This window comes from Solanum pennellii, chromosome 10 (genome assembly GCF_001406875.1).
Source record: "Solanum pennellii chromosome 10, SPENNV200".
Classification (NCBI taxonomy): domain Eukaryota; kingdom Viridiplantae; phylum Streptophyta; class Magnoliopsida; order Solanales; family Solanaceae; genus Solanum; species Solanum pennellii.
In genome coordinates this window covers 77,309,464-77,325,921 of record NC_028646.1, presented here as the reverse complement: position 1 = coordinate 77,325,921, position 16,458 = coordinate 77,309,464, and the positions used below count along the sequence as shown (strand labels likewise).

At 31.3% G+C, this 16,458-nt stretch overlaps 3 protein-coding genes across 3 annotated transcripts; 1 reads left to right on the top strand and 2 right to left on the bottom strand.

The window, feature by feature from the left end:
• The first annotated feature begins 681 nt into the window (after nt 1-681).
• LOC107002494 (protein trichome birefringence-like) lies at nt 682-4,885 on the top strand. The gene is made up of 5 exons (XM_015200540.2): nt 682-2,096; nt 2,638-2,830; nt 2,956-3,149; nt 3,252-3,410; nt 4,185-4,885. The coding sequence occupies exons 1-5, from the start codon at nt 922-924 to the stop codon at nt 4,537-4,539; spliced, it is 2,076 nt and encodes a 691-aa protein (XP_015056026.1). The 5' UTR covers nt 682-921; the 3' UTR covers nt 4,540-4,885.
• A 2,417-nt stretch (nt 4,886-7,302) lies between these two features.
• Nucleotides 7,303-9,632, bottom strand: LOC107031830. The gene is made up of 2 exons (XM_015233315.1): nt 9,432-9,632; nt 7,303-8,911 (listed from the first exon to the last, which is right to left on the bottom strand). Exon 2 carries the CDS (start codon nt 8,899-8,901, stop codon nt 7,648-7,650), a length of 1,254 nt encoding a protein of 417 aa, XP_015088801.1. The 5' UTR covers nt 8,902-8,911; nt 9,432-9,632; the 3' UTR covers nt 7,303-7,647.
• A 4,133-nt stretch (nt 9,633-13,765) lies between these two features.
• On the bottom strand, nt 13,766-16,092 carry LOC107001850 (peroxidase 15-like). The gene is made up of 4 exons (XM_015199808.1): nt 15,727-16,092; nt 15,401-15,598; nt 14,872-15,037; nt 13,766-14,348 (listed from the first exon to the last, which is right to left on the bottom strand). The coding sequence occupies exons 1-4, from the start codon at nt 15,961-15,963 to the stop codon at nt 13,933-13,935; spliced, it is 1,017 nt and encodes a 338-aa protein (XP_015055294.1). The 5' UTR covers nt 15,964-16,092; the 3' UTR covers nt 13,766-13,932.
• Nucleotides 16,093-16,458: the final 366 nt, after the last annotated feature.

Here is a 16,458-nt window from a genome sequence, read left to right as displayed (position 1 = left end):
TGAATTGTTAAGATATTTTTTATTTTATAAATTAATTTAATTTTTTAATTTTCAAGATTACTTTTAAAATATTTTTTCAATTTTACTCTTCATTAATTAGCATTGGAATCGGTTGTTAATTAATTTTTAATTATTTTAATCATAAATTTGATAATAATTAATAAGAATAAAAATGAAAAGTTATATTTCATCTATATGTCAATTTTCTTTTTTTAAATGGTGCGAAACATCTTAATAATTTAATTAATTTGAAACGAAGTCCATATTATTTATGCACTAGTTATTGCATATACTTTTCAAAAATAAACATGATCTCAAACAATTCTTTATCTCATATCCCAAATTTTAATTTACTTATAAATCACATAAGAAATGTAAACTATGGTAAATTTCTTCTTTTACTCCTTAGTCTACGAGGTATTAGCGCCATTTACAATGTTACTTTCGAAGAACAAATTCTTACATGTAACTCATTCGTCCATCACTGAAAAATACTATTTTCCATATTCTCCATTTGAACTAAGATGTGTTAACAACGTTCATGTAGAATCAAACTACTCTTCATGAGATTTATAGTTACATTATTTATAAATTTTTTAAAAAGTTCAATTCGATCTTTAATCTCCCTTACGAACTACCAAAGAAAGTCTATAAAGTATTTTTTTTTCACAACACATAACACATACTCTCTCTCTTAGAAGCACACTGAGAGACTTGAGTGTCCACATTCCACACAACACGCTTTAATACATACTTACCAACTTTCTTCTTCCTCTTTCTCTCTCATTGCCATTTACTTCCTTTTTTTCACTTCTCAAGGCTTTTCATTCTTCTCTCTTCTTGTTTTCCACATCTCAACTTATATCAATACATAGTGTTCCTCACTAAAAACTCTGTTTTTTTTTTCTTAATTAAGCAGATATGGCTGATACAGCAAAATATACACCAATTAATGGTGGAAAAACTCTGTTTACAGACCTGAAAACTCACTTCTCTTTTCTTAAAACCAAAAGAAGTGTTACTTGTGCATATGGGTTCATGTTTGTGTTCATTCTTGTTACTTTTTTCTTGGCTTTTAGTCCTTCACCCAACTCTTCTTCTCCATGGTTCTCTAATATCTTCTCTTTAAGCAGCAGTAGTACTAGTTCTAGTAGTGGAAGTACTTTTTCTGATGAATCATCTAGATCTCACTTCTCTTCAGTTTATTCTTACTTTTTCCCCAATTCCTCTCAGCAACTTCAAAATTTTGCCAGCCCCAGATCCCAAAACTCCAATTCTGAGCCTCTAAACAATGATTCACATGATAAAGTTGAAGTCTTGGAAACCCCCTTGAAGCCTTCTGTGAATGTGCCAGCAGTAGCACCAGTATCTTCATCTGGGTTGAATCAAGAATCATCAAATGTGAAAGATCAGTTTAAAAGTAAGGATTTTGATGATAAAAATGGAGTCTTGGAGAGCCCCTTGAAGCCATCTCTGAATGTGTCAGCAGTAGGATCAATATCTCCATCTGGGTTGAATCAAGAATCATCTAGTGTGAAGAATCAGTCAAAAAGTAACGATTTTGATGATAAAAATGGAGTCTTGAAAAGCCCCTCAAAGCCTACTGTGAATGTGTCAGCAGTAGCACCAAAATCCTCTTCTGGGTTGAATCAAGAATCATCAAGTGTAAAGAATCAGCCTAAAAGTAAAGATTTTGATGATAAAGTTGGAAACTTGAAGGCAAATCAGAGCAAAAGTCCATTGGAAAAGTCACCAGCAAGTGTGAATCAGACAGCAAAATCTGGTAGTGAGAGTAAAGAGAAGGAAATTGCAGAAAAGGGAGTGAAGGGTAATTTCACTTCCTCATCTGTGAAAAGCCAGAGTGATGGTACAAATCTAGATGTGTCTACAAAGAAGAAGAAGGATGAAGATTTGGTTAAGTCTTTGTTGAATTGTGATTTCTTTGATGGGAATTGGGTGAAAGATGAGTCTTATCCTTTGTATAAGCCTGGTTCTTGTTCTTTGATTGATGAACAATTCAACTGTTTTCTCAATGGTAGACCTGATAACAATCATATGAAGATGAAATGGAAGCCAAATGGTTGTACTCTTCCAAGGTAATATTTTGATATTTATGCTCAAGTTAATTCTAACCATAATTTTATCTGATCTATGAGCTTAAATGACCCCAAAACTTGTTCGGGACTGAGGTGTAGTTGTTGTTGTTGTTTGAACTCCGAATTGGCACGAGTTTGAGCTTTAAATGAGGCAATGATGATTCATATAGCCGATCTCAACCTGTTTTGACTGAGGCTTAGTAGTTGTTATGAGCTCCAATTAGGCCGAGTTCAACTTGTTTGCGACTGAATATGTTGTTGTTGTTGATGAGTTCATATGCTTGTTGAGTTTTCAATCACTCAAGAAAATCCATTGCTTATGGAATATGACATTTTTCATTTTTGTTCATTATGTGTGAGATTTGATCTAGTTCTTTAATTAAACCATGATTACTTCATCTCAAAGTTGATCTTTTTCATCGATTACGTTGTAAATTAATCTTATAGTAGGCTATTTGTACTTGTTTTGCTTCTTTGAGATCAAATCAATATATGTATTCTTGAAGTTTCCTAACAATTGATTTTTGGAATTTGTTGACAGATTGAATGGAGCTCATATGCTGGAATTATTGAGAGGAAAGCGATTGATATTTGTCGGTGATTCGCTCAATAGAAACATGTGGGAATCCCTTGTTTGCATTCTTAGAAACTCTGTTAAAGATCAGAAAAAGGTTTATGAAGAATCTGGCAGACAACATTTTAGGACTGAGGCTTCATATTCATTTCTATTTGAGGTAAGATACCGTACCCGTGTCAGAGACATTTTTGAAGAGTCCGAACAACATAGCTACTATTAGACTTCGTATAATCGTTATATGTTCATAATCTAATGACATCTTTAAATTTTTCGATAATTCAGGAGTATAATTTCAGAGTGGAGTTTTTTGTATCTCCATTCTTGGTTCAAGAATGGGAATATTCAGATAAAAAAGGAGTGAAGAAGGAAACACTTCGACTTGATTTAATCGGACAGTCTGCTGATAAATATAAAAATGCTGATATCTTAATCTTCAACACCGGCCACTGGTGGACACACGAGAAAACTTCATTGGGGTAAGATTTATTGTTTTTTGTTTAGTCAATCAATATGTATAATCTATAGTTTTTTATGCTTAAAGAATATAATTTTACATTAAACAATGCTGCACGTTTCAGGAAGGACTATTATCAAGAAGGAAGTCACGTGTACAACGAATTAGATGTTCTTGAGGCATTTCGAAAGGCTTTAACAACATGGGGAAGATGGGTTGATTCCCATGTAAATCCTAAGAAAACATTTGTTCTCTTCAGAGGTTATTCTGCGTCTCATTTTAGGTAAATCCCAGATTACATTTACTTGTCGATAACTCAAGTTCTCTTCTCTATAGTAGTGTTGTTATTCATCCGTTAATTTCACGCTTGGTTTGCACCTACGGTTACTGAACTTTATTCACTATAACAGTATGGTCACAAAACTATCTTTTGTTGCGTTAAAGTACGTGTTAATTGCTCAAACAATGACTATAAGGTTAAATATTCTTTTAATATTATTTCTACCATTTAATATTATTTTGAGCCAGAAATTTAACCTTTGGGCCATTTGTCTCATTTGAGCAATCCATACCTAGTTCAGTTACTTTAATGTGACAAAAATTAGTTCTGTGATTCTAGCGCTACCGCGGATTATATTAAACTACTACAAGAAAACTGTGAATTACATAGGGATAGGAAAACTAATTCCTAGGAAAATCCCCATGTAATTCATAGTTTTCTTGTAGTGTGCACGACCATTCATGAAATTAACTTGTTCATCCATAACCTATTAATTTTATTGCCCTATGTTGCGCGTCCTCTACAAAATGTTGTTGTTGCACTTGTGTCAGATCCTTGAACAATGCACTACATTGGAGGCACTTGACAACATTTTTAACGAGTTCGAGCAACATAACTTTTGCCTATTAATAATATACTATATCATTACAACAACATAATACCTAGTGTTATCCCACAAGCGGGATTTGGTGAGGGTAGGATGTTACCCCTACCTTTGTGAGATAGAGAAGTTGTTTCCGATTGTTTTGCTTAAACGATCTAATTCTTTTTTCACAGCGGCGGACAATGGAATTCAGGTGGAGCTTGTGACCATGAAACAGAACCAATCAAGAACACAACATATCTAACTCCATATCCATCAAAGATGAATGTATTAGAAAGAGTTCTAAAAGGGATGAAAACTCAAGTCTCATATCTCAACATCACAAGAATGACAGATTTTCGAAAAGATGGTCATCCATCAGTATATAGGAAGCAAAAATTTACAACTGAAGAGAAGAAATCTCCATTGTTGTTTCAAGATTGTAGTCATTGGTGTCTCCCTGGTGTACCTGATGCTTGGAATGAGTTGCTATATGCCAAGATTTTAGTAAATCAACATCAAAAACAACAAGACTACAACAAGTCGTAGAGGGTCGGGTCCATTATTCATCAAGTGTCACACTAGTAAGCCTCATTGACCCTCGTGAATTTCTCGATTATATATACAAGAATATCGGAGAGTATGTTTATAGACTATAAACACCGAGAGTTGGGAAGCTACCCTCATTCTTTTCGTGAAGGGGGAGCCTTGAAGCAACAATAATGTTGTCTTCATGTAATCTATACGTTACTGGTTCGAGCTGTGGAATGAATTAATGATATTTATGTCAGGATAGACTACTTATATCACATCATGTAAATTATATTCTTAAATTATTTACATTATTTATTTTGAATAATTTAATGAATCATACGATTAATTATGTTTGGGATCATGGTTTTGTATACTTTTTTTTTAATACCAAATTGTTGTTTGTGACATAGCATTTTTCTTAATTTATGTGCTTAATTAAGGGATTTAATTAAAAGTTCCATGTTACACATGACATCTCTGCTTGACAGTGAAAATTAGTTGTTTGATTAGAGAGCTTGTCATGTTGGACTGTTTAGGAAAAAGATAGTTAAACTATTTCTTAAATATTTTAATCCTGTTTATTTTTTTCTAGTTCACATGGGATGTTTTTTCTCTAAGTGTTCTAGTTATTTATACAAAAATAAATAAATAATTACATCTAGTACAATTTAACCAGTTATTGTAGTATTTTACTTTATATGAGCATCTTATTTTGCAAGGTTAACATATTAAATTCACTGTAAAAGTTAAGTCAACCAAATGTAATAGCTTACTCATGAAGACTTCTAATTAACTATTATTCCCTCCGTTTCTATTTATATACTGTCCTTATTAAAAATAAATATCCGACATATTTGTCATTTCATAAAATCAACGCATAAATGATATTACAATCCTTCCTATTTTACCCCTGTGAGTTATTAGTCTTAAAAATATATATTTGACCAATATAGAAAACCTAAATAAATAATTCATGTCCATTGGTCAAACTAATTAATCAAAGTAAATTAATTCATGTTAATAGATTGAAAATATGGCTTAAAAACATCAAAAAATGGGTAGAATAGTTAACTTATTTAGTCTGTTAATGCACGCAAGACCTAAGATGATAGACATATAAATAAGAACAAATAAAGTGTGTTTTATTGGATTTAATTTTTCATTGAACGTCGTAAAATAATATGTAAAAACATAGATTTTTAGTGTTTCAAAACTATTTTGAGTACACCTTTTCAGGGAAGGAAAAAAAATGACATTATATATGGAACATATTTAAATAAATATGAGCAAATCCTACTACTTTTGAAAAAACAATTCTATTTTGGGTGGATTTTTTTAAAGAAAATGTCCATACAAATTAGTACTACAATATGTTTGGACTAATATTTATGGTATATAGCTATTTATGGGTTGTCTTCAACTATTTTAGAAAAAGTCGACCAATTGTCCAATTTGAATTGATTACTTCATAGGGGACCATTCAATTTATTGCAGTTAATCGTTCATGAATTTATCTTAGATTACGTGTCATTTTTGGACTAAAATTGTGCCCATTCAATGCGTGTATGGTTGATTTTGATAACATTATCGAGCGATCATGTAAATTTTCAATATTCCGTGTAAAGCTCTTTACTTTCTTCTCTCGTTTTGACATGAGATTCATCTAAGTTATAATATGCATATTTATTTGGAAGTTTATTAGCTTGTGTATGTCCTTCGTTACGAGTGTTGAGTACACCCCTCTTAGGTACTTAGTATGATTACTGAGTTTTTATCCCACGATCGTACTACTTTGATATCATATTTATCGCGAAACCCAATCTCATGACACATATTATCTGTTTTGGCTAACATATTCTAAGAATTTGTTCCTGAAATTGCGCAATCATCGAACTTAAAAGAGGATGTATAGTATAAACTTGTACTTTACCTTATAAAAATATTCACTTTTCTTTCTCAAAGATTCGCCTAAGATGTAAAATACTTCACTTTGGCCCCATTGTTAGGAATTGATACATTATGATTCTCAACGCATTTTATTGACTAATACACCAGACCTCGATTCGTGACATGAAAGAACTAGATATGTAGAAAGCTTCAGCCATCATGTAAGAATTTGAGATCAATCAAAGATCATGAAACAGACAAAAGATTAAAGGCATAGTATTCTGCAATAATCTTAGTATTCAATAATGCAAGATAACAGAAAGCTTCTAAAAAACAAAGAAAAAGTGAATGTTGTTCACATCTTAAATTAAAAGCTTAACGTGAGCTGAGCTTAAATGAAACAGTCAAGATTCATATAGCCGAACCCGACTTATTTGGACTGATGCATTGTTGTTGTTAAGTCCAAAAAGCTCTTAAGCTCTATATTGTTGCTCGGATTCTCCAAAATTGCTGCAGTATCTCTATCAGATCATCCAAGAATGCACTATTTTGAAGGATTCGATACACACGTGACGACATTTTTTAAGAGTCCAAGCAACATACACTATGGGATGCAGAACATCATAGAATTCAATTATTGAAGTATATAAAGAGGTGAGAGGTCCTACACTTGTGAAAGGTGATCCTTAAGATAGTAACATCCAAAAACATTATCAATATCAACAATTCCCAAATATTGGGAAAAAGGAGTGTCAAGAGATGAGATGATTTCTGCTATCTCCATGAGTACAATCTAGCACTGAGTGCAGCCACAATGATACAAGGCACACTATGCACCACCATTTTAATGCTCACAGAAATACCAAATCAAGTAAGCCACAAGAAAGAATATATGGATAAATCTCAATTTATTGAGGACATCAATAGCAGGTATACCAATAAAACTACCATTTGCATGGTTATTTACAGAGGTAAAAGACAAATTCGCACGATTATTTAAACAACTTTTTTTTCCTCTTTTCATATGTCTTGTAGCTGGAAAGCTTGGACCTGTCGGATAACGAAACTAATGGTAGAAGACTAAGCAGTAAACTGAAAAAGGTATCATGAAACTCAAGGAAAAGAGTACATTTCCTACCGATACACCTAAAGAAACTCAGAAGTATCAATGACATATGGGTAATGGAGGGGGGAGGGGTGTGCTTGGAGGCCGAACATGATAAGAAGGAACGCAAATCAGTTTAACCTCCTCCTCCTAGGTGCACGTGAATCTCCACTATCCACATCTGAAATTCTGGAAGCATCGTTTCTTCTTCTGGAAGATGATGTAGAAAGGGACACCCTAGAATCTATTTCAGCAGCAGTATCCACTGTTTGACTCTCTGAGTGTATAACAGCAGCAATACTCGAAACAGAATCTCTATCTTCAACTGGTAGAGGCTGCTCCTGATTTCTCTCCACAGTATTACTACGGAAGTATGGCTCAACCAGCCTTCCACCAGAACCAAAGGCAGAAGCAAGATTGGCATAATTAGCAGCTCGATGTGAATTTGATCTGCGGAGTAAAAGAGAGGAAAGACGACGGGTTTCCCACACATCAGAGTTAGTTGGACTGGTCTGTGTCAAGTCAACCACGTCATCAGAAGGCAGAACAGGATTCTGTTCTCTGCGTCCCCTGGAAGTAAGAATACGGTTGAGCAGTGAGCTGCTTCGCTCAGGTAATTCATGAGAACCTTCAGAATTCTGCTGTTGTAGCTGAGACAAATCAAATCTACTGCCAAGACGGCGAATCATTTCTTCCATTGGAATGGTGAATGCTGTCCTTTGAATAGTCTGTCTCCAGCTCTCCACACGCCTTGCTTGAGGCCTATGAGGGATTTTCAGAGTTGAATCCTCTTCAGGCTCTCGCACATTAGTTCCACGTCCATAAATTGGGATTACATTCTTCATTGTCACTTCCCCTTTACAAACAGGGCATTCCTTTGCATCTGAATGCAGATGTAACCATCGATAAAGACATGGCCAACAAAACAAGTGACCACAACAAGTCACAACAGGTTCTTTCGACAAGTCTAAACATATATTGCAATCAAAGAAGCTTCCCCCCTCCTCACTAGTAACCTTTTCACTGTCTTCTTTTTTCCCCAGAATCTCGTCATGTGAATACCCGTTATTGTTATCGCATGTATTTTCCACCTCCGAGGGCCTCTCCTCAGCAATAACATCATCTGTTTGTGATTCACTCCTACCAATGAACTCCATCGCAATACTTCTAGCTTCTGCAGGAACAGGAATGTTTCTCAAAGCTGACCGCCATCTGCTCCTCCTTTGCCTAACCACTTCCCTAAATCGATAACCATCTAACAAATCCTCTAAATTCATATCCTCAATGGGAAATGTTGCAGGAACAGACTCTGAATCATCAGTAGGACTTTCAACAGGTCCCAAATTCAGATCAAGATTCATCGTATTCGGTGTACTATCCCCCATGGCAATTCAACTTCAACCAACAATAAAAACAAATAACTACAACAAGCTCCAATTTCCAAGCTAAAGGAGGTAAAAGACTCGAGCTTTCCCACTATACCAATTGAAAAAAAGAAAACAAGATTCCCTTTCAAATCAATTCAAATGAAAACCCTCAACCTTCTACTACTATTCCACTCAATTCAAGCAGCTAAATTTTGAGCAGAAACCCTAACATTTCTCAGGTCAGAACAAAATCAATTAAACACCCCATATGATTTAACATAACCAACAACCAAAACCTAAACCAACAATTCCAAGAAAGGTGTAATCTTTTCTGGCTAAGTCACATTAATAACAAAAACCCAACAATTAAACACAAGAAAATTGAAAAGGGTCACTAAGATTGTGAGCCTAGATGAGAATAAAGTTCTACAAACATCTGAAAACCCACAATTTAGAACCCCTTTTTTCTAAAATTAAAATCAAATTAAAATTTAGGGTTTTTTGTTCAAGAAAGTAAAACAAAAAGATATAGAGATAGAGAAAGAGACCTTGAGCAGCAAGATTGAATTTTGATGAAAGAAATGAGGTATAATTGCTATGAAATTAGCAAAAATTTCAGTTGATTTGCCATGTCTGAGTGAATTAGGGATCTGGTCCACTAGTATAGAGAAAAGAGAGATTTTGGTGTCTAATTCGGGTTAAATTCCGACCCGAGAAAGAAGAGAGAACAGCTCAGATACAGAGGAAGGTGAAAGGGGTGGGGGTGGGGTTATTGTCTAAGCACACGTAAGCAAATTTTTTGGTTATTTTCTTACATCCCAAAATTTGGTGTGTGTCCAAATTCATGCCATGTCATCATCCACGTAGGCAAGTGGGTCCCACTTGTCACCTTTTTTTTTTTTCGATTTTCAATCCAGTAGTGTCTGATATTTGTGTTCGAGTTTGATCGGGTAGCGTTCTCTATTAAAGTTTTATTTTTTTTCCATATATGGGGTTTGAAGAATTTTTCAATTGTTACATCGTTGAATTTTCTAACTGCAAAAGATTAAGGAAAAGGAATTCGACGTGTAAATAAGGTTTCACGGGTAATAGTAGAAGAGAAATTCAACTTATATAAGGTATATTAGTGGTGTGAAATTTATCGAGGAAAATTGTATAGGTTTTGATTTGAAATAGATTGTGTTAAATGTATATTTTAAAGTTGTTTTTAGTATAATAACGATTATCAGAGTTGATAATTTTGATGAGACGAATATAATTGTATGAAGATAATAGACTAATGGCGTGCGCTCGACTTACTATCTTTGTCAGTCTATAAATTAATTTTATAACTATTTTTGTCGATCTATAGACCAATTATATAACTATCTGAATCGATCTACAAATTAATTTTGTAACCATTTTTAACTTAAGATAAATACATAAGAAAAAAATTATTGGCTTTAATAATCATATATTGTCAAAATGATTTGAATTTTCAAACTCAGAAATCCTGAAACTGAAAATGTGTTTCTTGAATCTTAGTTTGAGGAAAATGTATATGTGGATAAAATTTCACATTGCTAATAGTGAAAAAGATAAAGACTTTTGGAAAAAATATGTATGCAATTTTAGCTTAAAATGAATAATATTAGTATAAATTTAAGGAATCCCATAGTGTAATTCAATAATTACATTCTGTCCCGACAAGTTTAGTAATTACAAAAAATCTCTTAAATTTGTTGAGCTGTGATACTTTAGACCGTAGTGATACATGGTAAATGATACATGGTAATTTAAAACTGTTAAGAAAAAATAGGGGAGAAAAAACGGTAAAGTTAATGTTGTTACTAAAACAGCTTAATTTGTGGTAACAAATCATTAATCAGCATTAAATCAGCACTTAATTGGATATTAATTTCAAATTTTGAAAATCAAAGATTATATCATCTATTTTGAAAACAAATTTTTTAAACAGTCTGTTAAAATTTGGAACTACAGAAATTTTAGTGTTGTTACCGTGGATTTTTCAAGATGAATAGCCAAAGCCTGTGTATCATTTGTTGTGCCTTCTACACACGTTATTTCTCCACTTGTTCCATCAAAGTTATGTACAGTACCACTATTCTTTTCAATTGTGTCAATACATAATGGATACACTGAAAATCCAGGCTCGTTTTTTTCAGTTCAAAATATAGTTTAACACTCATATCGTTCTTAAGTTTCATCGGACAGGAGTTACCTTCTACAATGTATCGAATTTCAATTTCTTTCCTTGATACATCAATATCCAACTCGGCTGCAATTGCTGCTTTGAGATTAGAAAACGAAATTGAATCTCCAACAACGATTCCATCGATTTTGTAACTTTCATACTGCAATTCGTTCACCCAAATTCTGGAATGTCTCATCAAAATCGAAGTATTCATCTTGAAAAATCCACTGTAACAACACTAAAATTTCTTGGATAACATTCTCCCCTATGTATTTTTCAAAGTCCTTTAGGAAATTGTTGTTAAAATTTACAGCAAACCTTATGGGATGTGTTGGTATCTTTTTAATCTTGTACTTCAGTGGCTGCAATTTGAAAATAAAACAGCAAATTAAAACGATATAGAAATATAAATACTAAATAAAACAACTAATATCTTACTGATACATGGTTTCAGTTTTCACAATTTCATACTACATGAAAAACATGTGATACATGTCTACAACATGTATCAGTGAATTAAATAAAACATTATAACATGTGATACATGTCTAATACATGTATCAAAAACATCGACTAAAACAACAAACACACAGATTTTATATGTATCATCAAGCACAGTTGAAGACGCATTTACTAAAGTTATTGAATGATACATTATAAACATGTGATACATATCTACTACATGTATCAGTGCATTGACTAAACACTGTACACACAGATTCTATATGTATCATCAAGCACAGTTGAAGACGCATTTACTAAAGTTATTGAATGATACATTATAATAATTTTCAAAAACTTCATGATACATATAAAATATTATGATACACAACAAATTCATGTATCAATTCACCATCTAAAACACTATACACACTTATTCAAATGTATCAGCAAGCACACTTGATTCCTTAAAATTTTTACTAATTTAAACAACATTTTTAAGTACCAAAATACTAACCCGAGACAATGTAGGCCTAACAACAATGTTTGCTGCTTCTTTTTTCCTTTTTTGTTGTATTTTGACAACCTTTGATTTTGATGTTTCGCCAGAGTCTTTGTTTGAATCCTTCTGAAGATTCATAGGATCATGCAAAGACTTTTTCCTATTTTCTTTCCAATTTTCATCGTCGGAATCATATATCCTTCTATTAATTAACGGATCCATTACTATGATGTAATAGAACAATTAACAAAAACAAAAAAGAGAAGAATATACGAATTGATGATGGATTAATAATAAAAAGATGCTGGGTTCAAACGATTACAGATTAGGAAGAAATAGACGATGATGGATTAAGAATAAAAAGAAGAAAAGAAAAAAATATGCTGGGTTGAGATGAATGAAGATGATTAAGGAAAAAAAAGGAATGAAACTTTGTGGAGCAAGAAGAAAACGGTAGAAGTTAATGGAAGTTGTCCTGCTTCCTGAAATTTTTACTTTTTTAAATTTCAAATTTTTTGAATTTTGAAATTCAAAATTTCAAAATTTGGTCTTTTATTTAAAATTAATTAAATTTAATAATTCAAAATCAAAAAGCTGATTAAAAGGTTGAGTGTTTAAATGGATAAAATTTAAAATTCAAAAACTGATTTAAGAGGTTGAGTGTTTTAATGGAGAAAACATAGGCATTAAAATGGGTAAATGTGAATTATAGGAGAGAGAATGTAATGTATCTAAAAACTTACACTAAAATAAAAAAAAAGGGAATTATGTAATATTTAAAAAAAGTAGGGAAAATTAGAGAATATAAAAATTAAAGTTGTGTATTTAAGTTATTTTTCCATAATAGTATTACTATATTAAATGTATTTTAAAATTATTTTAACCCAACAATAAAAACCTTCTTATTGTGCAAAAGTTTCTTAGGCCCACCATAACTTGGAAAACTCTTGATGCATGTGAAGCTGCTAAGCTCCCAAGTCCCAATTATTGGGCTTAAGTGGTACATGCAGTTAGCGGTAAAGTCAGGATTTTCAATAAAAGACTTTAAAATTTATAAAAATAGACACATGAAATAATCAAAGGGATTCGATATCTACTATATATACCTAAAAAATTATTTCAACCATGTATACATAATATAATATTTCACCGAATGAGATTCAGATGAACCCCCTTAATACAAGGTGGTTCTCCTGCATGTGCATGGTGTAGTTGAAATTATCGATTCAATTATTTTCAATATTTTCGATATAATGTATATGAGATTCTAATTAAATGCATGATTTCAAAAGAATGTATTCATCAACAAAATATAATTTATTTAGTTGAATGTATATGAGATTCTAATTAAATGCATGATTTCAAAAGAATGATTCATCAACAAAATAAAATTTATCTAGTTGAGGAAAGTATAATCAAAAAAATATTATTTCGACTTCAAATAATAATGAAAGAAAAACGTAATTATTGATAGAATTTAACCTAATACACACAATATTTTCAATGCTATGTCTAAATACATATGTGAAAGATCACAAAAAAATTAAAGATATATGGGATCTTGAAATTTATATAATTCTAAAATTGCATTGAGTTTAATTTAGTGATACATAATTTTGTTTAGGAAATACTAATTACTTTGACTCAATCATCCTGCTTTTTTTAAATAAGAAAAGAACTGTACATCTGACTCCTCATACATATGTCAAATACATGAAAATATTAATTTCTGACTCAATCAAATCGAATACGAAAAAATCACTAAAATTTCAATATATATAAGATTTCAAACACATTATTTCAAAAGTACAATCAATACATCAAATAGAAATCACACACAGCCACAACCATCAAATAATTATTAATAATGTTACATAAGATGATTAATCTAAACAAATACTAAAACTTATTTTTAATTAACTCTCTTACAATCTAATCTAATTTCTCCATTAGTCCCTGTTAATGGACTAATATTCCCCATATTAATCATTGACTCCACAAAGCTCTGAAAAAAGACACTTTGGTCCCTGCTAAATGTCTTAATAATATTGGTAATTTCTGATGCACTATTTTTTGAAAATAATTTTTGATCCGACCCCAAAAGTCCTTTTTTATTTTGCAAATTAGCAAAATAATTGTTATCAAATTTATTTGGAGTTGTAAGATCAAGATTAGCCAAAGCAGTGTTACTTCCTTTTTTTGGACATATTTTCATTAATTTGGCTAAATAATTAGTGTTTAATGTTGGATCAGGCTTTCCAGTACCATTAAAATTGTAAAGCCTCTCTCTAAATAAACGACATTGGGCACGTCCAAATGTGTGAGCACCTAATGCCAAAATAAAAATAAAAATAAAAATTAGTGACCATCGACATAATATTTGACGATGTATTCACGAAGTTACGATCAATATATTTAACGATAAATTACATAGCTAATTCTTGACTCTCTCTCTTTATATATATATATATGATAGTAGTTAATTTTCACGTTAGATATATGATTTGTGAGTGAAAAATATTTATTGAAAAAACTATATATTAAGAATCAATAATGAATAGTTATGTGTTAATCGTAGGATCAAATAATATAAAGTTGTTAATTAAAGATAATAGTAAGGACAATAAAAGTTGTCTATCCTTTTAATAGAAAATATTTTTAATATTTACGATAATCGATCAATAAAAATGTCTTTTATTATAATAAAAACAGATTTAACTTATATACATGAATAGTCATACATAAGTTTTTTATATATATAATATTGTAATAAGCTACTTTATTTTTATGCCATAATTTTAATTTAATATATATTTACTGATAATTATTTTTTAGATGATCTGATATATACCTGATAATGCAACTAGATCAGTAATGGTGAGGCCAACAGCTGAAAACTTTGTAGTAATTTTATTTATGTCTTCAAGAGGAGAAGGAATAGAAATATTAGCTCCTCCTTGATTTGCTCTTCTACTATCTCTTCTCCCTAATAACACATTCCATGAAGGACCACCTGCCTGCACCCCGTTAAAATATTTAACAAAAAAAAAAAAGATTAATAACGTTGATTAAAATTTTATATTTATGTTTGAAAGTTCATTTAATATACACTTATATTTTATTCGAAATTCAATAATTAAACGTCTTTCAAAAACTCATAAAATTTTTAAAATTTTAACTTTGTCTTTATTCCTTAAATAAGTTTTTAAATATTTTATCAGTATATTGAATACATATTGAAGTCTAGTATCACCAAAAGGTCAATAAAATGTTTATTGACTCTTCTATATTTTTTTTTCCTGAAGAATCTGATGTTTTGTATTTCAAAACTATAGCATAGATATATATATATATTAATAGAAGTGAATAATGTAACGTACCAGAGAAACAGATGATTCAGCAGCAAGAGCGAGAATATCAGCACACGAGACAACACCAGGGCAACAATTCTCAACAGCAATCTTGATATTATCAACAACGTTAAAACCCCTTAAGGAATTAGCATTTGGAGCCGCATCTTTTTCACTCACTATCTTTGTTTTTGCATTATTATCCAACAATATTGATGCATCACATCCCTAATCAAATTAACATCCTTAAATTAACGTTTCGAGTTTAAAATTTAAATTTTAACCGTAAGTTGTGAGTTTTAAATTGATCAAAAAAATAGAAATTCGACAATAAAATGTCAACAATATTTACGTACATTAACAAAGCAATCGTGAAAATGAATTCGAAGAAGACTAGCACCAATACGTGCATCAGATTGCAAAGCTTCTTGAATAACACATCGAACAATATCCGAAACATTTGGACAATTATTCTCATAAAAATTGGAATTTAACTGAGCATTTGAATGGGAAAAAATGCTCAAAACTACAAGCAAAATGCATATTATTACTGAGAAATTAAAAGAATAATAATAATAATAAGAAGAAGACATTTTAATTTGTTTGGCCAAGAAAGCTATTAAGCTATAGACTATATCTTATGCTTATATACAGCCTCAATATATAGGCACAGTATTTAGCCATACTGTTATTAAAGATTTTAAAAATGTTTAGATTCGAACGCTAGAGGGCGTTGATAGAAAGTGTTCTACATCAAGTTAAGGTATTAAAAAAAATTGTTATAAGATTTCGACAATTCTCTTTTCTTTTGAGTTAATTTTTGAGACGTACGTTAGATCCAAGACCTAATTTATTTCTCACATATCATGAAACCTCTTCTTTATTTCTTGATATGAATAAATCATAACTCGAATTTGACACCCTTAAACAATAGCAATAACAAAAGGTCTAAGCTATTACACAATTTTTTTTTTTCATAAATCATGTAAAAGATAACACTTAATTATTAATTATCGCATAAATATTCATTCATTATTTATTATTTCAGTACTCTCTTTCTCCTAATTTATGTAATATATATATTTTTG

Bases quoted from the DNA above. Each gene is read 5' to 3' on its own strand.
- LOC107002494 (XM_015200540.2), top strand. From the start codon at position 922: ATGGCTGATACAGCAAAATATACACCAATTAATGGTGGAAAAACTCTG. The intron at 2,097-2,637 runs GTAATATTTTGA...ATTTGTTGACAG, and splicing joins AATGGTTGTACTCTTCCAAG to ATTGAATGGAGCTCATATGC. The intron at 3,411-4,184 runs GTAAATCCCAGA...CTTTTTTCACAG, and splicing joins TATTCTGCGTCTCATTTTAG to CGGCGGACAATGGAATTCAG.
- LOC107031830 (XM_015233315.1), bottom strand. From the start codon at position 8,901: ATGGGGGATAGTACACCGAATACGATGAATCTTGATCTGAATTTGGGA.
- LOC107001850 (XM_015199808.1), bottom strand. From the start codon at position 15,963: ATGTCTTCTTCTTATTATTATTATTATTCTTTTAATTTCTCAGTAATA. The intron at 15,599-15,726 runs GTACGTAAATAT...TAATTTGATTAG, and splicing joins TTCACGATTGCTTTGTTAAT to GGATGTGATGCATCAATATT. The intron at 15,038-15,400 runs GTACGTTACATT...AACGGGGTGCAG, and splicing joins CTGAATCATCTGTTTCTCTG to GCAGGTGGTCCTTCATGGAA.